A 26,358-nucleotide genomic window follows, 5' to 3' on the forward strand; every position below is an offset into this window, starting at 1 on the left:
CAAGTGTTTTTCATATGAATGACAGGATGAAAAGCTCTAATTTCTTCTTTTTATAACCATGTCCTGAAAGAGAGGACAGAGTGGTAAGTGAATTAGGAGAGCCTTTGTTGTATGTTTCATTTTCATTACAGAGCTGTTTCTCATTAAAGGTGAGGGTCTTACATATGCAGAACAATATGTTTGAAAAGCCGCAGCAAAGTGTCAGAAAAAGGAAATGGCTTCAGGGCTCAAATGGCCCCATGTGAATCCTCCACCACTATAATTGCAACCCAATGGGAATGCACGCTAACAAACTATACGGACGGAGACGCAAAACAGCCTTTTGGTGCACAAACGCAGACACTATCATCACGAGCATGCAAATCGTGTGAGGGACATCAGCTCTCTGCTTCACAGCAGCAGTCAAAAAAGGCAGGAGGACATGGGTGCTCCTGCAGGCAAACCTTTAACTGTCTGCGCTCCGTTTTCACTTTGTTCTTCAATATTGATGTCTGCTGATTGTCTCCCAGAGCACAAAGACTGGAGGAAAGGAGTCCCCAGCTACACCCAGTCCAGCAGCACCATGGACTTCCGCACGTGGAGCTCACTTCCCCGCGATGACAGCCTTGAGCCTCTGCCTCTCAACTGGGAGATGGCCTACACTGAGACCGGCATGGTCTATTTCATAGAGTGAGTGAGACGAAGCTCATGAGACAATTTCCTCCATGTAATCAATTCAGTCTTTCAAACCAACCACTTATTTTAAAGGATTCATAATGTAAAAAATATAAGGGTTTTAACATGTCAGGTATCAGTTGTTTTTTTTTTAACCAGCCTTTGAACATTTGATCAGAGACATTTGCAATAAAAAAACATAAAATGTCTAATTGATGGTTGATTTTAAAAATGAAAGCAATATTTACTTAACTAAATTGCCATGCAATTAATAAAATACATATTTTGGATATTAAAACAAATAAAATCTTTGTTTGTCTAAAAAAAATATTATACAATTTACATTAAAACTGATGCCAATCCGCTGTCTCTGCTTTATAGTCAATTATTTCTTGTAAAGTCTGTCAAATCTGTCAGTGGATTTTTTAAAAAAAGATGCTCATTTTAAACGCCAAAGATGATTTGCATGTAACAGAGAGCTATTATTATTTTCTCAATGGACCATAAGAATGCCCTGGGTAAAAAGGGAATTCATTGCCCAACTGCTATGACTGCATTAATTTAAGGCTGAAAATAAACCAAAGCAAATAAATTCTCTTGAGATTTTAATTAATTTGTTTATGAGCTTACAATGAGAAAAGGACAGCAGACATTGCCAGCACTCCACAGGGTAATCTACTCTGAGTATTGCAGAAGTTAAATGTTTGATCAAAGGTGCAAAAGGTCCCTTCTAGTGATCATAAAAAAGTCTTAAAGATGATCAGTTCAGGACAAAATGTTTCCTTCCATGTTAGTAAACCTAGGATTTATCTCCCTTTTGCCTCAAATACCTGGCAGTGTTTCAAAAAATCTGCTTCCATCTCAGTGTTAAGTTATTTTCTTAACAACAAGATAGAAATACACAACTTCTTTATGGAGCCCTTTTAGGTTTGATTTAATAAATCGCATTTGTTTTCCCGCCTTCAAAAAACAGATAATCCTGCTAATGTGTAAGAGAATGCATTGGGTGGTTCCAGAGCCTATTGGCTTAAATCCACTTATCTTTAAGTATAACAGATGACATTTTTGATTCTTCTTTTGTTTTTGGTTTGAGCATAAGTGATCCGTGTTTGGAATTTAGGGATTTTGTATTCACATGAGTTACTTAATATTCCAGCTGTAACATGCAAAGCATACTCTGATTAATAACGAGACCTAATGATATCCTACAGTCATCGTTGTATCCATGGGCATCAAACCCCACAGCTTTATTTTGGTTTACCCCCACTTTGAAAGTGTTATGTTTTGTCTGCAGCCCTCTGTTGTATTGACACTGCAGAAGCACAGGACATGTGCTTTCAAACAGATCTATTTGCCACAACATAGACACAAGTACATGTTAAGGTTGATAATAGTATTTTTTTCCTCAGCTTAATTCACCTGTTAAATTTTACCTGGATAGTTCCAATTCTACTTGCCATTTTTGTTACACTCTTAATGTTAGGTAGGGGCTGTAAGGGGCTGTAAGCTACCAGGAGAGTGTGTGAACAAAGGATGATGGGAAATGGCGGCAGGCTGTTTCCACACCAAAGGGCCCTCCACAATTTAGCAGTGAATTTCTCATGAATTACAGTTACTCTGCAGAAACTATGTCCTAGAAAACAACACATTTTTTTATTTTTCCAAATAACAGCATATTTATAATTAAAAGACCGGAATGCTTTTTCAATAGATCAAAAGATAATCGGAGTGGTACTTTAAATTATTCAGAAAACACTTCTCATTTTGCATAAGCTCTTAGTTAAGTTTTCATTTCTGCCCAGCCCTGCTGTTCATGAAAATCCCCCACTGTGGGCCTGACGAGAACTAAAATGTGGTTAAATTCAATAAACCTTTTGCACAAGAGTCTATTACACAGGAATTCAGCTGCTGTTTTTTTCTGTTATGGTTCATCCTTTTGTTTGATCCTTTTGCTTCATACCCACACAGCCACAAGACTTTATTGTTGATATTTACTGGCTGCTGTTTTGTGCTCCCCAGTCACAATACCAAGACAACCACATGGTTGGACCCCCGCTTGGCCAAGAAAGCAAAGCCCCCTGAAAAGTGTGAGGATGACGGTAAGTGCTGCAGATGTTAACTCCAGTACTCAAAATGACCAAGTTTATAGTCATCTCACCATCCCACCATTTACATGTTATTCTTGTGATTGTGCAGCTTGTCACTGATAATCTTCTGGCTTAAACATCATAGTGTAATGGCTTAATTTTTTAGGAAACGTGTTGCTGGGATCTGCTTAGAGGAATTCCTGACATGAATTTTCATCCTCGGGATGATGATGCAGTTTTAAGTGCAGACAGAAGCGGAGAGAGGCTAAGGGTGAAAAGACTAAGGTCCATCCAGCCTGGTTTTAATGCATTTTTGCAACCGGAGGGCTAGCTGGTGTCCTGTTTCTAAAAAGCAAGCTTTTTGTAACATTAAGAGCACTTTTCCCCCATCTTGTCTCTCCTTCTGTGTGACAGGTTTACCCGAGCATGATGCACATCAGTTATTTGAGCCGTCCTCCTCATTTAGTGTGCTCTGCCGTGTATTTATTTTCATGCCCGTTCTCTTAAGCTAAACATTTAAGTAAAGCAAAAGCAGATAGGACGCTCATCATTTCACAAGTTACAATTCCCACACTGAGTTTTCTGTTTATAAAATTCATTTTGGGGGTGTCATTTGTATCCTTCAGTACACAGTAGCTCACTGTTTTCTGTTTGCAGAGTTACCCTACGGCTGGGAGAAAATTGAAGATCCGCAGTACGGCGTGTACTATGTTGAGTAAGTTTAGCTGATGCTGTGAATCTCAATTCTTAATTTACTCATTAAAAACCATTTTATTCCCTTTGTTTACACCAGATGCACACAAGGGATCTGGTATGGAGTTAATATTACACTGTTTTTTTATGTATATGAGCACTAGACTGGCATAAATCAATTCTGTCTAAAACTAAATAAATGAATTGAGCATTGAGCTTGTTTTCTTTATCTTGGGTGAGATAGCTCCACGTTATGTAAAATGCAGAGAGGAAGCACTTACCTGGAAGACTCTGATCAGGATTTTCCTGTTGTTTATCAGTGGGTTGCCAAGTAAAACAGTGTGCCGTGACCTGCATGTGAACACTACATTGATTGCACTCTCGCCATGCAATGTGTCAGTGAGCTTGTGTGCATAGAACAGTGTGTACAGACCACTGGGTGTTATTTGTACAGTTGTGTGTGCATCTCTTATTTTGTGTACACCACGCACAATTAGAAATGACTGAAACAACCATTAGGTTCAACAGATCTTGTATCAGCAGAAGGGCAAAGGCGGGAAGTTCTTAAGTGAAACGCATGGAAGCAGCAGAGGGTGGGGGCTGGAGGGAAGAGCTGGCAATCTGTTGTGATGAAACAAAAATGGGGAAGCCTGTGTTGTTTTATTGCTCAGACTGAAGATGACAGCATCCAGAGTGGAAATGATACGCAAGACAGTTTGCACTGTTTGGACAGAGATAGTCAGTGACACAGATGACGATTGTGTCTGGCAAAATATGATTTGAAACGAGTTCAGTGTGGGAACTATAGACATAAAAGGAGTTAATAACCTCTGGTGTCTCCTATAGGATTGTAAATGGCAAAAATGAAGCCAGAAAGAAAAATGACTCATTGACCAGATTTATTTTGGAGTTAGAAAAAGATATTCTTACCCTCTAAAATCAGGGTCGAGTGGACGTTTGAGGATCTGCATTGTTTGGTTCGCTTTGATCTAGAAAATTTGAAAGAAGAAAGCGAGGACTTGATGGGAACAAGTAGTTTAAAGCTATTTTAAAGCTTTCATAACATGAAGAAAATACAGAAAACTTTATTTACATGTGTAATGTTTTATTGAGTTTGTTCAAACTAAGGAAACAAAAAAGGGTTCAGTTAAGAAAATCTGAAAAATCGGTGAAGAAGGTTCATTGAATAAAAAATGTTTTGATTCGTTGAGACTCTTGTCTCCTTGTTTCAGTCACATCAACCAGAAAACCCAGTTTGAGAATCCAGTTTTGGAGGCAAAGAAGAGACTGAACCAAGAATTGGCAGCGATGCAACAAGCAGCTGCAGCATCATCTCAAGGTAACAACAGCACTGAAGAAGGAGTCTCTCCTTAAATGTTTGAAGCTCTGTGTTTACACATGCAGCCCCCGGACGAAAAAAAAGTAAAGTAAATATAAAAAATAAAAATACAAAACATTAATCTTTATATTTAGCCAAATAGCAGATTTACAGATAAATACACGTTAAAAGGACAGCAGCTTAGGATAGCATGCAGTTGGAATAGAGAAATGCTCTGTAGTTAACTTAAAAGTCAGCAGCAGAAGTTATAGTGCCTGTGTATAAAATCTACTCTGGCTAAACAGACTATGGTTAGTAAACAATGTTAATGAAAAGGCAGTCAAAAGAAGCCCTGATTGGAAAAAAATGTCTGTTGAGTTAAATGTGATAAAATAACAAAAAAAAAACTAAAATTCAATAAATAAATTCAATCAGCTCTAAATTTGAGTCCTAGGAGAACTGCTTTGTTATCTTGGTTGTTTTAAGCGTTTTCTGATTCAGACAAAACCAAAACCTAGAGGGTTTATGAGTCATCTTCAACTACATGCTGTCATTTGTGCCTAATTGTTTTCAACATTGTTTCTTTATTTATGCATTAAATACATATGAGCTGGAATAGATTTTTTTTCTCTACCCGACCAAATAAACAGAAGTTATTGTACAACCTTCAATATAACAAAGATGCCTCTTTATTATGTGATTATACTTACAAAAAGCAAAAATATCTCATAGAATAAGATACTTTTTCAATATGCAATAGCTAAGGAAAGGTTAATCTTTTACATGTATGAAATTTGAATAGTCAATTTTTTATATCAATATTAAATTTTTGATATAAATGTTATTAATCATTATTTAAACACTTTATTTAAACACCTCTAGTGGATTGTCTGCAAAATGAAAAATGCAGTTTACCTCCAGAAAGTTGGGTAATCCAGTACCCATCCATCACTGTAAATGTGAGAATGCACCAATGAAATTGTGTCCACATCGAGATGTGCAGCATGCTTAGGCTTAATATTGCATCACTCAGCAGTCAGTGCAGTAAATGAACTGATAAGATTCCATATAATAAAACAGACTTTGAAGCTAAAATGAAAGCAAATTAAACTTTGAGATAAAGTAAAAAAATATATATAATTCAAAACAATCTAGTTATAACTACATACGAAAGTGAAAGGTTAAACTTTTCACTTGTGGTTCAACACTTTAAATAAATTGAGCTGTTCTCCACCTTTAATAAAGTTACACACTCAACTTGTTTAGCTCCCCCAAAAAAAGAAAAGTTAAATTGATGCTTTACTTAGACCTTAAGTTTGAGTTTTACCGACGAAGAGTGCGGAAGACAAATTTGCATGAAATCTTTACCATAGGAAGCACATCTCCCAACTTGGAAACAACTGACTTCCAGTGTTGCTCCAGTTCTAAATTGAGTATTTTTCTTTCTTGCGCTGGTATGTGTTTTCTGCTGTTGTTTCCTCTGCTGCTATCAACATCACACATCAGCTTTCAAATGTCACTCTGCCAGAACCTGAGCTCATCCAGACAGTTTTTCGCAGACGTTTATGAGTCATTACCAGCAGCTCGTACCTTACCATGGCTGCAATAACATGCCTGAACTTTTCTCCAGCACACCCGAGGGGGAAATTTGTTCCCACCACAACAGCTGAAATACAGTACGGCTCCTAAATGACACCTACCTGCATGGTTAAACTTTCTGGCATGCTGGAATTTCAAAGCAAAACAAGGAATGCACAAAAATAGTTGTTTTTGAACTAGCAAAGTTGCATTGCTATTAAAACATGAGTGCTACATTGCACCTTCATCCATCATCATCATCATTTCTTTATCTATAAAGCACCTTGCACCACCAGCCAAGGAGGTGAAGGGTGAGGGTTGTTGACAAGGGTTTTAAAAACTTGTAATTACATGTATAACTTTAATTACTTTTATACCTTTTTTCAAGTCACTGCCTCCTGTATATCAAAACAAGAAATTCCTGTTGAACTTGCTAAAATGAGCACATTTTGCTTCTCCTCCTCTCGTGCTTTAGCAAGCTAATATTTTTACACTACTTCAATTCTGTTTCAAATCAGATCTATCTTTTTTTTTTTCATTTATGTCTTAAACATATTGGACACAAACATTGGCTAATTGCAAAAAAATGGAAAGATAATGTCATTACTTTGGCTTTTGCTCATTGTTGATGGAAACCCTTTTACCTCTGCCAGCTTGTTCTGGTTAATGTTTTTCTGGAGTGAAGACCTTGGAACATCTTCATCTCACCAACAATCAACTAAATGTTTCATACTTTAAAAAAAAAAAAGGTAGCTGTCAAGTTTTGGTTTGCTTTTTAAGTTGACCTGCTGATAATCTCCCGCGATGAACATCATCAGTTAGGTCCGCTTTCATTAAAACGTATGTGTAGTAGTTAGAGTAGTTCTGGTGTTGGAGACAGACGAGCTCATGGTGCCAGCGGGGTTTCCAGAGGAGTGAATGAAGTGGTACAGTGGAGGAGGATGGCTTTGAACGGTGCATGTGTCAACAGCTGGTGGAACAGCCCGTTACAGAGGCTAAGCATAATCAGACATCTATCTCCTCAGGTGTGTGGGGATTTAGGAAACCGCCATTCCGCCACTGATTACTGATTACACAGCCCACTGAGCTGTCAGACACTTTCTATGATGAAACCAAAGTTGCACTACTCTGCTGTTTCACCTCAGGCCCAACCTCAAGCTTTCACAGTTTTCCATGAAAGTCAATATCTTTTGTTTTGTTTTAAAAATACATTTTTGGCTAAATCAGTCTTAACTGATCCAGTATGCATTTTAGTCATATTTCTTCATTTTGAAAACACAAACAATTCTGTATTTTAAAACATTGCATGCTCCTTGGAGGCATTAAAGACCCACTCAGATGAGAATCCTGTTTTTGGTGTTTTTAACATGTTCTTGTTGCATTTTCTCATGATGGAGGGCATACAGTACAGACCAAAAGTTTGGACAGACCTTTTCATTCAAATGAATGGGAAGGTGTGTCCAAACTTGTAGTCTGTACTGTATATAAAGAAAATTAGGACAAAAATATATTTCTGAGTATTTCTTTTTTCAAATCATTGTGCATCAGGAGCACATGAAAAGATGCGTTAGAAAAAGCTTATGGGTGTAACGTAGAACCAAGACACAAGCTCCCTGCACTGCCCATTCATAAAAATCAGCTAGATCGTCTTTTTTTCCCTCATCTGAGCTGGCATCTGGCTCAACACTTTACATCTGGATAGTTCCAATATTGCTCACCATTTTTGTTGCACCAGTAATGTTTTAATGCACCAGTAAAGGTTTGGTTTGTGAGAAGCTGGATGCTAGCAGGAGAGAGAGTGTAAACAAAGAGAGGATGAGAAATGGGGTCAGGCTTACTCACCCCAACAGTCCTACCCACAACTCAGAAGTGGATTTCTCATGAACTTCTGCAGCAAGTTTTTTATTTTATTTATTTTTTAATTTTATTTTTAAAAACAACAAAAATGTTGTTTTTTTTGTTAATGTTTTTTGTAAATATTATGTTGTTGTTTTTCTAAAAACAACATAATCATAAATAAAAGACCACTGGGAACACTTTTACAATAGATCAAAAGATGATTGGAGTTGAACTTTAGGATTCGTTCAATTGTTAATTTGAAGATAAATAATATTTGTTTTCATACCACAGCTGAACTTGACTTTTATTTTTCAAACTCTATTTTTGTCTAAAAGTTTGTCTCCATCACATTGTTTCTTTTGTTTTAGTCAAATGTTGACCAAGAGTCTATTTGGATTTTCCTCAGAAAGATGACCTTTTGGAAACATGCATTCCTGTCACTCTGCTAATGTTGTTAGACAGAATTTTCTCATTATTCTGTCACTGAAGATTTGCTCTGTTTTTGACTCACACACAAAGCATATTCTCTGGTCTCCTGATCCATTGAATGGGATTTGACTGGCCTGTGATTTCCAAAATCTGTGTCTACTTTTTTTGGAGACTTGTTACAATGCAGTCACACTCAGACTTGAACAAGTCATACTTCCTCACTCTATCCTTGCCCCTTCATCTTTCCTGTTTATCTGTGTAAACATCTGCACTATTATTTTGACCCTCTTTGAAGAACAAAACATTAAAAAAAAATATTTAAGCAGGTTCAATGTCATTATGTATTTATATTTGCTTGAGCCACCCAATATGAACATCTGGAGTCCAAACTGACTGTAATGAGTTGTACTCAGCTGTTCTGCTGTGGATATTTTATGGCTGGTGAACCATTTGAATGTTTGAGTGCACTTGCATTTTAATGCCTCTCACGATCAGAGTTGTAGTATTTATAAATTAGGGGAGATCGAGAGAGAAGTGCACGTTTTTAGCCTGTTATAATTTTTAAAAGGATTTTTGAAATTGAAATGCACATTACAATTTAAAATGACAATCCATCACCTGTAAATCAGAGACCAAGATTTACCATTTCTTCCTTTTTCAAGTTAAGGAAACAGATTAAAGTCCCACTTAGATCATCTTTTGATCTGTTGTAAAATGTTTCCCAGTGGTCTTTTAGTTATAATTATGTGGTTGTCTTTTTTTGGACAAAATGAAAAAGGTGTGTTTTTTTCTATAGTTTCTGCAGTTATTACAAATTTGCCTCTGAGTTGTGGGCGGGACTGTTGGTGTGGAGTTTGACTTCATTTCCCATCATCCATTTGTTAACATTCTCTCCCACTATAGCTTACAGCCCTTTACAACCCCAACCTAACATTAGTGGCGCACCAAAAATAGCAAGCAATATTGTAGCTATCCAGCTGAATATTTTTGTGCCAGATGTCAGCTCAGACGAGGAAAATGAAGTTGTACATGGATCTATTAATCTACAGGTGGATGCATCAGAATGAATCAGAGCAAGAAGCTTGTGGCCTGCCACTTTTACTTTTACATAACAACTCCAAGCTTTCTCAAATGACATTTTTCCGTCTGCTCCTCTTTCACAACAATTTGAATAAAGAAATACTCAGAAACACAGTTTTAATCCTAATTTTGTTTATACAGTATACGTCCTCCATCGAGAGAAAAATGCTACATGAACATGTTAAAAGCACGAAAAACCCAATTTTCATTGGAGTGGGTCTTTATCTTTGGTTTAAAGTATAGGATTCAAAAATTAGACTTCGAAGTTCTTTGTAACGCCTGTAGGAGAATTATGTAGTTGTCACATGATTTTGTTTAGAAAAAAACTGCTGATAGTCAGTTGGAAATTCAGAAATTTTCTGGAGACAACAAAAGCTTTAGAGTAATAATAATAATAATAATACATTTTATTTATAAGGCGCCTTTCTGGGCACTCAAGGTCGCCGCACAGCATGTATACAGTATAAAATACAATAAACACTTAAAACAACAACAACAATTTAAATAAATACAAAATTAAATAAAAAATATAAAAACGTGAAAAGGTTAATGTTTAAGTGAATAGGCCATTTGGAAAAGATGAGTTTTTAGCTTTGATTTGAAATGTGGGAGTGTGTCAGTGTTGCGGAGGTCAGGGGGGAGTGAGTTCCAAAGCTGGGGAGCAGAGCAACTGAATGCCCGGCTCCCCATGGTGACAAGACGGGCAGAAGGGACAGAAAACTGGATAGAAGAAGAGGAGCGGAGGGAGCGAGCAGGTATGGAGACATGAAGGAGGTCAGAGAGATATGGAGGTGCAAGGTTGTGAAAGGCTTTGAATGTGTAGAGCAAGATTTTGTATTGAATGCGGAATGGGATGGGTAGCCAGTGAAGCTGTTGAAGAATAGGTGTGATATGGTTGATGGAGGGAGTGCGTGTGATGATACGAGCTGCTGAATTCTGAACCATTTGAAGTTTATGGAGGGTTTTTTGTGGGAGACCAAATAGAAGAGAGTTACAATAGTCCAGGCGGGAAGTAACAAGACTATGTACCAGTACAGCAGTGGACTGAGTAGTGAGGAAGGGACGTAGACGTTGGATGTTGCGTAGATGGAAGTAAGCTGATCTGGTGACGCTGTTTATGTGAGAAGTGAAAGAGAGACTACTGTCGAGGATGACACCCAAACTCTTTACCTGAGGGGAGGGAGAGATGGTGGAGCCGTCAATGGAAAGAGAGAAATGGTTGGTCTTGCTCAGGGTGGATTTGGTGCCAATCAGAAGAAGTTCAGTTTTATTGCTATTGAGTTTTAAAAAGTTTGAGGTGAACCAGGATTTGACTTCATTGATGCAGTCAACCAGTGCTAATGGAGGCAGTGTGGAGTTGGGTTGGCTGGAAAGATAGAGCTGGGTGTCATCCGCATAGCAATGGAAATGGATGTGGTGTTTTTGGAAAATTACCTGCCCAGGATGTCCCCTGTCTTCTCCCACAAGTAGGTTCCAGCAGAGCCCAGTGACCCAGAAAGGGACAAAATGGGTTTAAAGGATGAATGAATGAATGAATGAATGAATGAATGAATGAATGAACATATAAAAAATGTAATTTATGAAAGGAGGTTTGACTGATATTCGCCGTATCTTTAAGCTTTTGAGTCAAACAAGAAAAGAAAGGAAAAAAAAACATCAAGGAGCGTCAATGTAACTGTTGGGTCTATAATAAAATTGTCTGGTATTATGCAGGGTAACCCTAGGAGTTGGTCATCCTTTGAATCCATATTCCACAGCTGCTTCACACTGAAGTCACCATTACCCTTTAACTGTTCCATACTGGAGCTTTAAAAAGTTGACGTTTCTGAACTTTTTTTGCCTGAATCATTGATTAAATTAGGCAGAAATCAAAAATAAAAAAAACTATTAAAGCAAATTACTTTTAGTCAAAGGTGATGTCCCTCTCTTGCTCTACAGTTTTTTTAATGGTGGTAAGGGAATAAATTAGTCCCTTAAGCTACAATTTTGCCTTTTTATCTTTCTATCTCAACTCATTTCTTGTCAGGGTTGCACAAAAAGGTCTCAGTTGATGAGTTTATCAAGTTAAAATATGGATCACGCCTATTAACTTTAATTTACTAATTAATATGTTGATTCACATCTCACAATGCGTGTAATTAAAGTTAAGCACAGGGGTGGATGGATTTTGCAGTCTTTAAAAGAGATATATAGGTTTATCTGTAATGCTACATTTAAATGTGGTGGACTTTCTAAATGGGAATTTTAGTCAGAAAGCCTGTCATGCTCTCATAAATCTGCAATACTTCTTTTTTTCTTAGGCAAAGGAGCTTCCCCAGGTTTCACTGCAGACCCCAGCCAGCTGAAGGGAGAGTTGTACCACACATCTCTGAAGAAAAGCTCACAGGGTTTTGGATTCACCATCATTGGAGGGGATCGAACAGATGAGTTTCTGCAGGTGAAGAATGTGCTCAGCGATGGCCCTGCTGCTCAGGACAACAAGATGGCATCCGGTGAGAAATGAGATGTTTATGTGCTAAAAAAAAATTAACATTTGAGAAATAAGCCAAAACAGGAATGTTCTGCAGAGACACTTGGAGGTGCTAAATTTACCTTAATGGTTCTCATTTAACCTGACAGTATCCCAGGGGTTCAATAAGATAGTAAAATGAACTCTAGCACAGTTGTATATAAGCAAGCAGTCTGATCACTGTGGGAGTCGTGCCTTAAGCTGTGTGTGTGTTGAACTGTGTGTTTGGGTGTGATCGTTTCGAGAGTATAATGTGACAGGGATCTACAATTGTCTCTGCTCTGCAGTTGTTGTGGGAGTACTGCTCAGGACTGCACAGCAAAGTAAAGATTGAAAGGGGGAGAATGAAGCAGGAATGAATGAGATAAAGGGAAATAAAAGCAATAAAGAGGGCTGCCAAAGTGGAAATACAGCAGCTGCAAAGGGGAAAGGGACATTTCACAGGAGTGATGTCTGACAAAGGAAGCACAGCTTTGCAAGAAAATGTAGAAGAAGTTATGTCTAGATTAAAAATTGGAGCAAGTATTCCCTTTTGTCACTCAGTTTTTCATTTCCTTTTGTGTCAGGTGATGTGATCGTTGAAATTAACAGGATGTGCGTGCTTGGAAGGACACATCCAGAGGTGGTAAAGATGTTCCAGTCTGTTCCCATCAACCATTATGTAGACATGGTTCTTTGCCGCGGCTACCCCCTTCCTCCTGATGTCGATCTAAACAGTGATGACCCGCTACCCCCTCCTCCCCCTCCTCCCGGAGCTCAAACCCAGCAGGGTTTGCATGGGGGAGAGGTGGTGACAGCTGTGCCCCTCATCAACGGACAACCACTGCTTGTAAAAGGGGATGTTCTCCACGGATCCTCACAAGATCTCCACTACGTAACCACTGATGCCAGCGGCCGCCCTGTTGTGGCCACAGTGCCAAATGGTAGGCAGCCTGATAGGGAGGTGGCCACTACAATGCTTCAGCCAGAACTGGTAAGCGTGCCGCTGGTCAAGGGACCAGGAGGATTTGGGTTTGCCATAGCGGACTGTCCACTTGGCCAGAAGGTGAAGATGATCCTGGATGCACAGTGGTGCCGTGGTCTACAGAAAGGAGATGTAATCAAGGAGATTGACAGACAAAACGTCCAAACACTTAGTCATGCACAAGTGGTAGATATCCTCAAAGACTTCCCGGTGGGCAGCGAGGTCAACGTACTGGTGCTGAGAGGAGGTAAAAGGCTGAATCGACTAATATTTTCTCTGTCTCACTCTTTGTTCTGTGTTTGCATCCGTCTGTTCTTCTGCTCCCTGCTTCTCTCCTGCCTGTCTTGTTGTTTTTCCTCTCATTGTATCCATGTGTTATTCTCATTCATTTCTACCCTCATGTGCATTACATAATGTACTGTTACTGTTGATGCAACTTCTGCAGTGCCCGTTGGAATTCAGATCATAGTGCTGAAACTGACAGGAGGTGAGATGGTGCTGTGGTTGGTTTGGGGGGCACTGAGTGAAAACACATGATTTCGTTTTAAGGGCTGGGTGATGCCACTTTATGCAGCCTGCATAAAAAAATCACTGCTGCCTTTTTTATCCACTTGATAGATCCAAGAGCACTTTTCTAGCTGCTGCAGATGATGATCTGACTGGGTCCTTCAGTGCTATATTTCTTCCCGTCATATGCAGCTTCTTTACATATGCAAACTGCACACCCCAAGCATTTTTCAAGCAGTCCTCTTGTGTGCATCCAGTCAAAATGCCCGTGTTTATGACAACTCCCAGTGAGGCGTAATGCACTCTGTTACAAGTCTGAAAGCAGGAATTACATAAGTGCGAGGATGTGCTTGATTTCAAGCAGCAGCGGGAGGAGGGAAGGCACCCTTCAAATGTCTCCTGCTTACATCTCCTGCTGCCCCAGGGGGCTCACTGCGCAACTCAATGAACTCCGGATTGGCTTTGATCATCAGCAAAGCGCAAGGGAATTCTGCATGCCTCTATAGCCGTGGCCTTACTAACGTCCATGGCTAAACGCCTATAGAGGGACTGTCCTCCAGGGCCTCCTCCCATAACCACGCCTTAACCTCCTTCTATCATCTCTGAAACGCCCACACTACTCACACTCAGGGCTGCAACCTCACCCCCATGTGATCCTCGACTGACGCACTGCATGACTCCATCTATGAAGGATATGTGCTAAGCTTCATGCAGTCTTTATAACCAAAGAGCTAATGCCAGCTTAAACCCTCATTAGACAATGGCCTTTGGCATGGAAGAGGCTTCCTGTCGGTATGTGTTTGCGAGAATCATGAGCATTGTTGTGGTTAAGAAGAAGACAGGTGTGATTTAGTTTAAGAATACACCAAGATTTTCATAGCTTGGCAAATAAATATGCAGTACTTTATTCTTTTTGCAGTACATCAGGCTCCATTTACCTCACATTGGGTCTCATTGGGCCAAGCATTAGCCCAAGCCCTGAGGGATGCAGACTCCGAAGGACTATTTGTTAATTTGATTAATGGGGGGAGTTGAGGAGGAGTGACGGTGGGTGAAGGACTATCTGAGTAATTCAAATGAAACATGCGAAACATGTGGGTGGACCGGACAATTATCACAGGCCAAAAAGAGATTTATCTGTCATGGTATTACACGCATGAATCTTCTGTGCCTTCACTAGCTCTTTTAACTCTACAGACAGTTTCCATTGTGTGGTCAGTTCAAGAACTGCCATTATATTTCATATTGACTATGAAAGTTGGTTAAAAATAAATCTTAATAGAGCTTTCTTTTGTGGGTACATCATTGGGGGTATAAGTACCTTACTCTATTTGTCCACAGCTGTTGTGTTAGTCAAAGAGAGACTGCCATCTGGTGGATGATGCCTTTAGTGATGGCTGTTGATTCCCAAATCTTAAAATATGTTTTGTCTTTGTGTGTCCATAGGTCAGACATCGCCTGTGAAGTCTTTAAAGCCTGTGAGTAGAAACATATCTCTTTCTTTTTCTTCCCTACTGTCTCACTGGGAGAACACATCCTTCAGTTTAATTTCAAAATGTTTTTGTCCTTCGGCTTAACTATTAAGCCTCTCTTGCATCAAATTAAATGATAGCAGGAAATTTGAATATTGATTATCTTTCTCAGAGTCTTCTTTTGTTTGCTCCCAAAAACAGTCTTAATTACCTCTTTTCACTATTCATATTCAATGGGCTATTGTCTGGGGATTGCTGCGGTAATGAGGCATGGATGAGACTCTTCAGATATGGTGGTATCATTAATACAACAGTTTTAGATAAAGACGCTGGCCTGTCTACATGAGAAGGCATGTCACACCCTTTGGGAAATCATTACTCAGTTCCCTCAATCAAATCCCAGTGGTTGGCACTCAAGGCATTCAAAGAGTGATGAGAAAAATCAAGACAAAATGTGTTTTGTTAATGAAGGAGCCAATGAACTGACCTTTTAAGTCTGTTACCTCAATCATTTCTTCAAAATAATGAGCCTCCTAAAACGGAATCTGTGATGTTCTTCAGAGATGTGTAGACATGACCGGGCCTGTGTTTGTTGTCAGAGACAGGAACTAACGGCCAGCATGGAGACGTTGGATGGAGTTACAGATGCAACCCCCCAGGCCTTGACTTACCACTCCAATACAAGCACCCTGCGCTCCTCCGACTCCCCCAAGCGAGAGGCCACAGAAATGTACCTGAAGTCCAAAGCCCTTCTGGAGAGCAGACGTAAGAGCAGACTTCCCTTTCATTATCTGCCCTGTAACATTTCCACTTGTGCTACTTGAGCCCTTTATATCCCAGTAACTAATGCTTGTGATTCATCAACAGAACCTCACACCAAAGACATTGATGTTTTTCTGAAGAGAGACATTGAAACAGGCTTTGGCTTTCGTGTTCTGGGAGGAGAAGGTCCACAACAGCCAGTGAGTAACACCAATAGGATTTAAAAGGATTTGCTCATGATTAATGTCATTTCTTTTACTAAATTAAGTGAGAGACATCAGCTTTTATCCCTATCTTTGGTGCTTAATGGGTGTGATGTTCTTCCTTTTCCACTTTCTTTTCTGCAGAAAAATCTATAGTTCTGTTTTTGCAATAGATGGAGGGAAAAACATTTAAAGAATAGGCAATGTTAATTACTTTTTCTAATCTTTGCTTGAATACCAAACAGTCATCTGAAAAGCATAATTATAAAATAGCATTTAATATATTTTATGAAAAAAAGTATTTAGATTTGTGATTTAAACAGACAGCCTCATTATTTCTGTTTTCCAAAGTCCACTCCATGTTAACAACCCTTTTTCAGAATGTATTTCCCCAGGTGTATATCGGGGCCATTGTGCCCAATGGAGCTGCGGAGAAAGATGGTCGTCTCAGAGCAGGAGATGAGCTCATTGGGATCGATGGTGTGATGGTCAAAGGCCGCTCACACAAACAAGTGTTGGACCTTATGACTAACGCTGCCCGTAATGGTCAAGTCATGCTGAGTGTTCGTCGCAAAGTCATGTACAGAGGTGAGCAGCGACACAGACGACACCTGAGGACATGTGTTTCTGCTTTTAGATGACGCCTCAAGAGACTTGATAGTGTCATTGGACATGTAAACTGGAATGCTTTGAGGTTAGGGATGAGCTGGTGTCACACATTTCTGACTGAGCTGTCTGCCTAGGAGGACTTTGTGTTAATGTGTTTTTTCATTCAGCTTCCTAAAAGCTTTTGCTTCATACAAAATAATCTCTTAACATCCTGGCTGAACATAGAATTATGCCACATCCAAATCTAGCAGTGCAGTTAGCAACAAAGTCTGCATACATCTGCTAGTTACCTTTATACTCATGAATAAATTAACTTATAAAGCTTTAGGAGAGTGTTTCTCTTTTTATGCCATTTTTAGTTAAAGCTTCACTGTTATGCTATTTACATTTATAATGTAACAGTGCAAATTTAACAAAGTAAAGACATACACTTTTGAAAGATAAGAACACAAACCAACCGTTTGTCTCCTATTATTTGGGTGGTTGTCTACTTGGAGGAAAGTAAAAACTAAAAACCTTTCCAGGAATGGATTTAGTTTGAAGGAACCATCTAGCCTTGTGATCAATAAGCTGATGATCCTGCCAGGGAAAAAAGCTGCCTGTAACTACAGGCAGCTATTTAAATGAACTTGAAATCATTTGCTGATGCAGAAAATTGTTCAATATATTCCAATGAGCCTGTTGACCCACAAAATCGGTTGACCTGTAATGCTGATCACCATTTTTTGCATGAGCAGTCAAAGTCTTTCTTGCTATTCCACTTTGACTTTGCCTGCACTAAAACTAGGAAATTCACACTCCTCTTAACTGTCCTGTTAAAACTTTCTGGAAACAAAGCTTGATTTGAAAGTAATTACAGCTACCAAACAACTGAACAAAGTAAAAATGTAATGACTTCTATATCTTGTAAAATATTATCATTATCACCATCAAACCAGATGTAGCTGATGACGAGGGCCAGGAAATGGCTCCTGTTCTGGTCAATGGCTCCCCCAGGCTACCTCGCATACCAATGCCCAGTGCCCTGGACCACGAGTCTTTTGACATCACGCTCCACCGCAAAGACGCTGAGGGCTTTGGATTTGTCATCCTCACGTCCAAAAGCAAACCACCACATGGAGGTAAGATCCTTTTGTTTTGTTTTTCATTCGTGTTAACCAATACAAAGTCAGTATGGGCTTATGACAGCTGTAGTCTGTCTTGGCTTAAGAGCAACAGTCGTTATATCTCATTTATCCCTGAACTGTCTTTGCAGTTATCCCTCACAAAATTGGGCGTATCATTGAAGGCAGCCCAACTGACCGCTGTGGCCTGCTGCACGTCGGAGATCGTATCTCAGCAGTCAACGGCCGCTCCATTATCGAGCTCTCACACAATGACATTGTTCAGCTTATTAAGGATGCTGGCAATGTTGTCACCCTTACTGTGGTTCCTGAGGATGGTGAATGTCTTTGTTTGCCCTTAACAGTGTTTCTTGGAGATGTTAATAGGCCTTATTTCTAAAATTCATTATCTATGAGTGATAAATTAATTTTGCAGCTTTAGCAGATAATCAAGTCTGCATAGAATTTGAATAAATTAATGTGTTAATGCTCATATTGAAAATTTAGTATCAGAAAAACATCCAGTAACTGAAATATTCATCTTTGGGTTTTCCTTTAAAGGACTGAATACATTAAAAGAGAATGACTCAAATAAAAAAATGTCACTGGAAGACCCTTTTTGCAGAACTCTCAGGGTAAATCATTTGAAATGAGAAAGGTTGACAAATCAAATATGGGAATAGAAAAATCATGTTTAGATGTTTTAGTTTCAGTCAAGCATCTATTTTCATACATTATTAAATTAAATCTGCTGTTGATTTTGGTGTTAATTTATGTAATTCAGGCTTTTTTCCTGGTATACTGAAAAATACTTTAATACTTAACTTTTTTATTATTTAGCAACTTAGAAGGTTAGGATAGTTGTGCTAGTTGGTGGAATCTCAAATCAGTCTTTATGTATTTATTGAAATATTTTTAAATAACCTAAGTAATCAGATTTGCAGCATAAAGATGGAGTAATTTTTGAATGTATTTTAGAATATAAGGGCCCTCCATCTGGAGCCAGTTCAGCCAAACAAAGTCCAGCTCTTCAACATCGAGCCATGGGACAAAGATCAGGTCTACTGGATGATCGGTGAGTATGATGAAGACAGCATTTGAATCCCCGCGACTTCTGCTGTTGTTGAAGGGTTACTGCTCCTACATGCACTCCTGGCTTTGAAAGACTGCAAAGAAACCACTGACACTAGCAGAAAATGTCTTCAAAACCTCCTGAAATAAACATTTTAAAAGAAACAGTTGTCCTATAAAGATTGTTCCCCAAATTCCAATTTGCTTGCAGTGCCAACATTTACCTGTACTCTGTAAAAGACATTGCCATAACATTTTTTAAAGTTTTTTTTCTTTTGTTTAGGAAAAAGCAAAAAAAGAAATTAAAAAAATCACACATTAAAGCATTAAGGAAAAAAAATCTAGGTAAAATGCCTTGTGCAGATAATGTACAAATTCATGTTTATATTTTAAAAAAAGTAATCCTTGCTTCTGGCTTGCAGCATTTAATTTAATTTTGGGATTTAAAGGGAATCTTTATTAGGTAGGTAGCCTGCAGCTGTTTTTTTGGAACAGATTAAAGTGAACAGATGTATCCGTTGTAGGTATAACTTGGACCTGGAGGAAAAAAGGGAAGGACAGAGCAGATCAGAATATAAAACGCTTTCACTTGGTGAGCAGGGAGCCCTGTGTGTGACCGGACCCAACCAGGTAAGACCAAAATGTATATTTTATCTATATATTGCTTTAACAATTCTCTAAAACCTTCCATCTTGCAGGATAAAATGTATTAATAATTTTATCTTTTTGCTTGAAAAAAAATTAAAAAATTGCTTTGGTCATTATGGTCATTTGATCCTTGACTGTTAAGAATGGAAAATCTAGAGATATCCTCATAACCTGACACTAAAATTATTCCAATATTTAATTTTATGCTATAAAATAACAGAAACACAATTATGTAAAGAAAAAAACAGTTTCTAGGATGTCACCTGTGTCTGAGACAAACAGAAGATGGATGGATGGTTGTAATGAACAGCTTTGTTGTTATTGTTGCTGTCAGATTAGGTACATGAATCAATCAATCACAGAGAATCAGCAATTTTTTTTCTACTCGAAACACAGTTTCTGCTGCTTCCACAGTGATTGCACACCATTTCTATGAAATATGAGTTCATCATGACAGAGTAAATTACACGAAGAAGACTTGAAAATATTTTTAGGAAAAAAAGGTTGTTTGTTGCAGCCTGGGACCTATGAAGCTGTGAATAATTTCTATGTGCTGTTTAAATATATGTTAACAAACAAAAAAGGTTGAGAAGCTAGCTTTTAATCTTCTTACAAGATGTCGACCTCCCACTAGTTGTCATCCGTGAAGTTCCACAATTTCACTGTGTCCACAAAACAGCAAAGGACTTGAGAGTAGCAAAATCAAATATGATATCTAGATCTGTTTTTTGCTGGAAAGGCTCTATCTTTGTCTCCTTTGATACTAAAATGATCCTCAGGCGTGTTGGATGCTTGAGATGTTTGCATTGGCAGTGCCCCCACAGTAGATGGCGCAGTTGGCCTTCTTTAGTAAGCTGTTCCACTGGTTTTCTCAGCTTACCTTGATGTGATCTAAATGAATCACATTTACTCATCCTTTGCATGACTCTTGAACTTCCTTGAATTTGTAAAAACTGCAACAATTCTTCATAGTTTCTGGCAAAAATGTGCTTTCAACTCAAGTTTCATAAACAGCTGTTGTTTATTTTTGTCTTCAGCAGAAAAAATTATATTTGTATGTTTTGCACTTCTTAGTCTTTCCATCATAGTGCTTTGAGTTTTGTATAAAGAGCAAAATCAATATATTAGAATTCATTCTTTACACAAAATCCATAATAAGACCTTCCAAACTGTGTAAAGTAACTTTTAGTGTTAGGTTGCATATTGAGAGTTTTGTTCTGTGCCCAGGGTTGTCTTACTGTGGAGTTAGAGAGAGGTCCTAGGGGCTTCGGCTTTAGCTTGCGAGGGGGCACAGAGTACAACATGGGCCTCTACATCTTGAGGCTTGCTGAGGATGGGCCTGCTCAAATGGATGGAAGAATTCATGTAAGTTCTCTCTATGTTGCAGTTTCATCCTAGTTGGAAGTTGCAGTTCTTTTTGTAAATGTTAGTGGTAAATATGTCTTCATGAAAAGATATTGTATGGCATCTCTCCTTTGCTTGGTGGGACAAAAAGGAGGTAGAATTTTCATGCACTACACCCAGTTGGATAGAGTCCCGCATAGGGGTTGAATACAGAAGTAATGATGAAATAGAGAGGAAAGATCAGAGGGTGTGAAGGCATAATTTTCCCAGTTCATCTGAAGTAATGAAACCTTTTGTAGGTGGATGACTCTATACTTGACCCTGTTTTATCTGCTAATGGTTCAGTAAAATTTCCCCATGAGAGCCAGATTATCATATCATCATTATCAAGAGGAGATGGAAGACTGCAGAAAGGGAACAAAGTAGAAGCTGCTCACGGCAATCAGTCTCATGACCTGGCAAACCGTAGCCTGCAGGAATGACTTTAGCTGTCCAAAGGTGGTGACTGATGTCCAAAGTGATTAGAGCAAAATTAACTGACATGTTCACACGCTGCATCCTGAGATATTTTACCATCTCCAATAAGAAAGCTCACTGCAGGGTTTCATAAGCATGCTTGATGGTTTAGGTGTTTTTCTGCCCTGCTGACAGGTTGGAGATGAGATCGTGGAGATAAACGGGGAGCCAGCTCGCGGCATTTACCACACAAGGGCTATTGATCTGATTCAAGCTGGAGGAAACAAAGTGGTCCTGCTGCTCAGACCTGGAGCAGGACTTGCTCAAGACAGCAGTGAGTACTAAATTAGGACATTTTGAGGGCACTTTGGTTTCTGTGACTATGTAATAGTTTGTTAACTTTTAGTGCTTAATCGGCAAACCCACCTCCAGTAATTTATAAATTCCTTATTTGATTATTTTTGTGTTTAATAAATCTGTAATCATCTGATTTCTTTGGCTTTTTTTTCTTGCTTTTTGATGCAGGTAATTCAGCTTCCTCCTCTGTGTGCTATTACACAGAGCACCAACATTAACAACATCCCTGCTTTTGCTCGTCTCTTCTCTGTAACCTTGGTAAAACTTCTCTTCTCAATCTTTCCCTCCTGTTATTAACCCCTACAATAACATAACATTCTTCCTATACTTTAAAATCCAAAAATCTATACTTTTTGTACTATAAACAAGTTTGAGTGTTCAAACTTTATGAGCTTGTGCTTCTCTTTCAGATCATCGTGATCAAAAACTCAATTCATCCCCAAACTATTCTGAAGATGTATTTTTCTCCGCCTCATCTCCCCAGTCCTCTCCAAATCCAAACAGGGCTTCCATTTTTGTGTTGTCACCCCCTTCTGGAAAACTGAATCATTCTCAGAGCTGGAACACCAGATCCCCACAAAGACCATCGGCCCGCCGCAGCCGGGGTTTAAGCTCAATTGAGGAAAACTGTGAGTGGACGGACAATAAGGTCAACAGGCTGTCTTCGGTTTTTTATGATGATAAGTTCTACAAGAGGACGAGGTCCGCAAAAGTCTCGAGAGAGCTAACCAGCCCAAAGAATACAGCGGATACATTTCCTAAAGCCAAAGAGCAATGCCACAGTCTCCATAAGACAGACAGTCCGGTACAGGAAGCAGAGCTGAGCAGCAGCAGAAAGCCTCAGACTCATGCGAAAACACAGACAGCAAGCCTGAAGAGGACTCAAGTTGTCCAACAGCGAGCAGTATCAACTCTGCAGCAAACAGAGCATCAACAAAGCCTTCACAGGCAATTAAAGCATTCTTTGAGCAGTGACAACCTAGAAGGTGAAAAGAAAAGTAGCAAAGATCCTGAGATCCGAAGATTTTCTCAGGGTAGAGAAAGAATCAAATCTATCCGTGAACAAGACGGCTCGAAAAGAAGGGTAATGAGAGAGTCCTTATTCTCTGGAACAATAGGAGGGAGTGAGAAAGGCACAGGAAAAGACTCAGGGTACAGAGATTTTGATGGCATGGGCCAAACTACAGAGAACAGAAACTCCAGGAAAAGCCCCACAAACAAAAAGGAGTCATTTTTTAAAGACACTTCAAGTAGAAATGCTGCAGGGTCAGCAAAGGAGCCCAAAATACGTGGGGATAAATTGCTCAAGTACTATGAAGAAATTAGGAAAGAAGATATTGTAGCTTCTGCAAACAGCATGCCAGGGGGGCTTCAAAGCCCAAAGGAACCCATTAGCCCTGGCCCTTGGAAGGTACAATGCTCTGCCAAAATCCTCTCTAAAGCAGAGGTCCTCCAAGGCCTTTGTGAGTGAACTGTCACCAAGAAATAACCTGTGCAATGGAATATTTAACAATATCTTCAGTGGATTGTTTGTCAGAGTTCTTCCATGAAACACAGAAATGAAAACACTGAAGTTAGGACAAATGAAAACATTGTGCCACTTTCCTGGTCTATGGACCACAGCTGGACTAGACTTGTAATGTGGGAGCGCTGTGAAACACTGAGGCATGTAGCACCCCCTCTCTGCCTTGTCCGCTGCTTTGGCGTCTTTGATGTGGACTTCAGCAAATGTGGCACGCTCTGGGCCTTGTCAGTCAAGACATTCTGAAATGTGGAAAGATCCCGGTCCTCAGAACATCCTGTGGAACAAACACAACCAATTTAATGCAATGATCCATATGCAAAGAATTGAGACATGCCCTGCCTCTGTTCTGTATTGTACAGCACGTGGGATTCTCGCAGGGTTTTGTTTATCCCCATTGTGAAATATTTGGACTTTCTTTTCTTGAAGTTTTACACAACTGCATGCACTCTGTTCTCCTGTTTTCTTTAATGCACGTGTTCAGCCCATTACTGAGGGTAAATCGCTCTCTTGTTTGTAAATCTCATTCTTGACACCAGACAGACGTCAAACAGAATGGAGCAAAGGTTTACTGTACCATTTGGTCTAGACTGTTCTTTGGGTATCACCATGACACTCATCCATACAAAGGAAATCATCTAAAGACCAGAAAACTTGTGGTTTGCGATCTTGTTTACCATGTGTATAAAAAAGAGTGTAATTTATTGGGATAATAGTTAATACTCTATGTATATGTAGCTGTACCAAACCATTCAACAATTTTTATATAGAATTAAAAAAAAAACTATTTGAGCTGTCACCTTATTTCCAATGTAACTGAGTGGTAGGAAGAACCATTGCTCTTTATAGTTCATGACATGTAGAGACTGGCCATCAAAACTGCTGTGCTGTACCAAATCTTTGCTATCACTCAAAAAAAAAAAAAAATTGTAAATAAATAGAGAACTTAATTGTCATTGCACTGCACCTGCCCTTGTAGCATACACAATGATATTTTTTTCTTTATGATGTGCATTGTTTACCGATGCTTTTCTTTTACAGTGCACTGATATTATGTTTTTTTTCAGCAGACCCTTCATGGTTCCTAAAATTGCCAAAATAGCAGATGATGTAAAGTTTTTCAAGCTCTTAGTCTTGTCTCTGATTGTTTAGTCATTGCCTGTTGATGAAAACAAAAATTAGGGTTTTAATTGTATGTATCTGTCTATTCTGCTGTGGAAATGTGTGCCAGGGTAGCTTGAAGTATCATAGAGGCCAGAGTGATGTAATGAGTTTCTGATGTTAAAAATGCTTCTGATGTAAGACTGGTATTTAGCCAAATCTAAACATTATTTATTGTAGAGTAGTAAAACAAGTATGAGACAAGTACTTAATAATATTTAAGTGTAAAAAACAAAATTAAACAAAGATGAGATTGAATATAGTGAGAAAGTTTAAATGCTGTACTTTAAATAGATGACATATTCAGGAAAGCTCAGGGATTGCAGAGTCGTAGCATGTATGTGAAAGTGAATGACAACCAAAAAGAGGTTTAAGTTGGTGATTGTACAAAAGAGTATTCAGGTTACGAATCTGGTTGCACTCTGAACCAGAAAGTGTGTAGACCTTGTGCAATAGTTGGGCATGTATGAGTACCTCTGAGTGTCAGGTACAGGGCTGTTCACTCTGGTCTCGAATCAGAAAAAAGCTCTTTATTGTCTCTCCTGCTCTGTTGTATCCCCTCGTTTCATTTTGACCATTTTGTATCTGATCTTTGCATCATACCGTGGCCTTGCATTGCTTCATTAGAAAAAGAAATCCTTGTGGTATCTTCTACATTATGTAGGGACAGTAGATGTAAATGTTTGTACATTGTACAGCACCTTTATAAATATTTGGTGGGTGCTTTTTGGGGTGAGAAAAAATAGAGGTATGTTAGATCTCTATTATTTTTTTATGTGGGAAGAAAAAAGGGAAAATATTTCAACTGGACTGAAAAGGGGAGACTATAACCTTGACATGGTATTCTGTTCATGCACTGAAAATAAAGTTTTGCTGAAAACATTTATTTGTGTATTCTTAAAAGTCTTACCCCCAAAGAAAAGTATTTAAGGAACCACTGCGCCACCGGTTACCAGAGAACATTTTGAAAATTAAATGTCAAATACCATTTTCTTTATCATTTTCATTAATTGACAGAATAAGCAGTGTTGAAGAAGAAAAAGAAAAAGGGGCTTGCTTTTCCTTTTTAATTTTGAGTCAACACATGCAACTTCATTTTGAAAATTAAAAAAAGCTTTTCTGGTATTGACTTTTTCATTTAATTATGCTACAGAAATGCTCCCATATCGTGTCAACTTGCTGCTAAGAGCTTATTTTGCGCTTTCTGTCTGGAATACACTGCATGGACGGGGGCGCTCAGACTCCCCGCTTATGATTCCAGAGCCCGCAACAAACTAACAGCTGCTTCCTAATAAAATATAGTTGTCATCCATAAAGTTAATATACTTTATTGGGCTTACAGGATTTTGTGAAAAGTTTTAGAAAGAACAAAATAGAAACGATTCTGCATCAAAGTGAATTTGTTTCCATCATCACACTCATCTTAACTTTGGGTGTTTGACAGACAAAAAAGTCTATTCGAGGTTGTGAAAAATGAAAACAGAAAATCAAAGGAAATATCAGCGTCCAGTTTAGAAAAAAAAGGAAGAAAAACCCTCCAAGGATAAAGGAATGCAGGCGGTGTCCAAAATTAACTCTTTCTGGGCGCCAAATACAACCAAATTTACTGTTGGAGGAGCAAAATTTGGAGCAACATTTGGCTAATGAAGGTTTGCACTTAATTAGACTAGTCTTGTTAATTAGCTTATTAGTGGATTTTATCTAAGCTCTTCTGCTGTCCTCGTATATAGTCAATGCTTCAGATGAAATGTACCAAATCAATTATCTTTTTTGTTCAGTTTTATGTGACACTTAAGCACGAAAAACAGAAGAATATGTCCTTTAGTTTCCATTGATGTTCCTTTATGAAACCAACAAAAATGACCAGAATTTATTCTTTCATAATTTGTATCAGGGTTTTTTCAGTTTAAGAAAAAAAATAACAGAAAAATCTGGCAATTTTTGCCAGAAGCCAGCTGATGCGTGTTAAGTGTGAATTAAAGACATACTATA

General features: G+C 38.7%; 1 protein-coding gene across 4 annotated transcripts in view; it reads left to right on the forward strand.

The window, feature by feature from the left end:
• magi3b (membrane associated guanylate kinase, WW and PDZ domain containing 3b) overlaps positions 1 to 25,248 on the forward strand; it is a 129,079-nt gene extending 103,831 nt beyond the window's left edge. The window contains exons 5-22 of one of the 4 annotated variants that reach the window (XM_011475040.4): positions 510 to 669; positions 2,674 to 2,753; positions 3,399 to 3,456; positions 4,667 to 4,773; positions 11,979 to 12,170; positions 12,754 to 13,398; positions 15,105 to 15,136; positions 15,730 to 15,895; positions 15,998 to 16,092; positions 16,476 to 16,683; positions 17,643 to 17,825; positions 17,960 to 18,145; positions 18,786 to 18,882; positions 19,403 to 19,508; positions 20,754 to 20,891; positions 21,522 to 21,660; positions 21,852 to 21,941; positions 22,094 to 25,248. In XM_011475040.4, the coding sequence (XP_011473342.1) occupies positions 510 to 669; positions 2,674 to 2,753; positions 3,399 to 3,456; positions 4,667 to 4,773; positions 11,979 to 12,170; positions 12,754 to 13,398; positions 15,105 to 15,136; positions 15,730 to 15,895; positions 15,998 to 16,092; positions 16,476 to 16,683; positions 17,643 to 17,825; positions 17,960 to 18,145; positions 18,786 to 18,882; positions 19,403 to 19,508; positions 20,754 to 20,891; positions 21,522 to 21,660; positions 21,852 to 21,901 (2,642 nt within the window). In that variant the 3' untranslated portion in view covers positions 21,902 to 21,941; positions 22,094 to 25,248. The remainder of the gene's footprint in view (positions 1 to 509; positions 670 to 2,673; positions 2,754 to 3,398; positions 3,457 to 4,666; positions 4,774 to 11,978; positions 12,171 to 12,753; positions 13,399 to 15,104; positions 15,137 to 15,729; positions 15,896 to 15,997; positions 16,093 to 16,475; positions 16,684 to 17,642; positions 17,826 to 17,959; positions 18,146 to 18,785; positions 18,883 to 19,402; positions 19,509 to 20,753; positions 20,892 to 21,521; positions 21,661 to 21,851; positions 21,942 to 22,093) is intronic. The other 3 variants (XM_011475038.4, XM_078947319.1, XM_020703262.3) reach the window with 3 other exon arrangements.
• The last annotated feature ends 1,110 nt before the right edge of the window (positions 25,249 to 26,358 follow it).

The sequence above is a fragment of the Oryzias latipes genome, chromosome 5, assembly GCF_053564925.1.
Source record: "Oryzias latipes strain Hd-rR chromosome 5, Olatipes_Hd-rR_3.1".
Classification (NCBI taxonomy): domain Eukaryota; kingdom Metazoa; phylum Chordata; class Actinopteri; order Beloniformes; family Adrianichthyidae; genus Oryzias; species Oryzias latipes.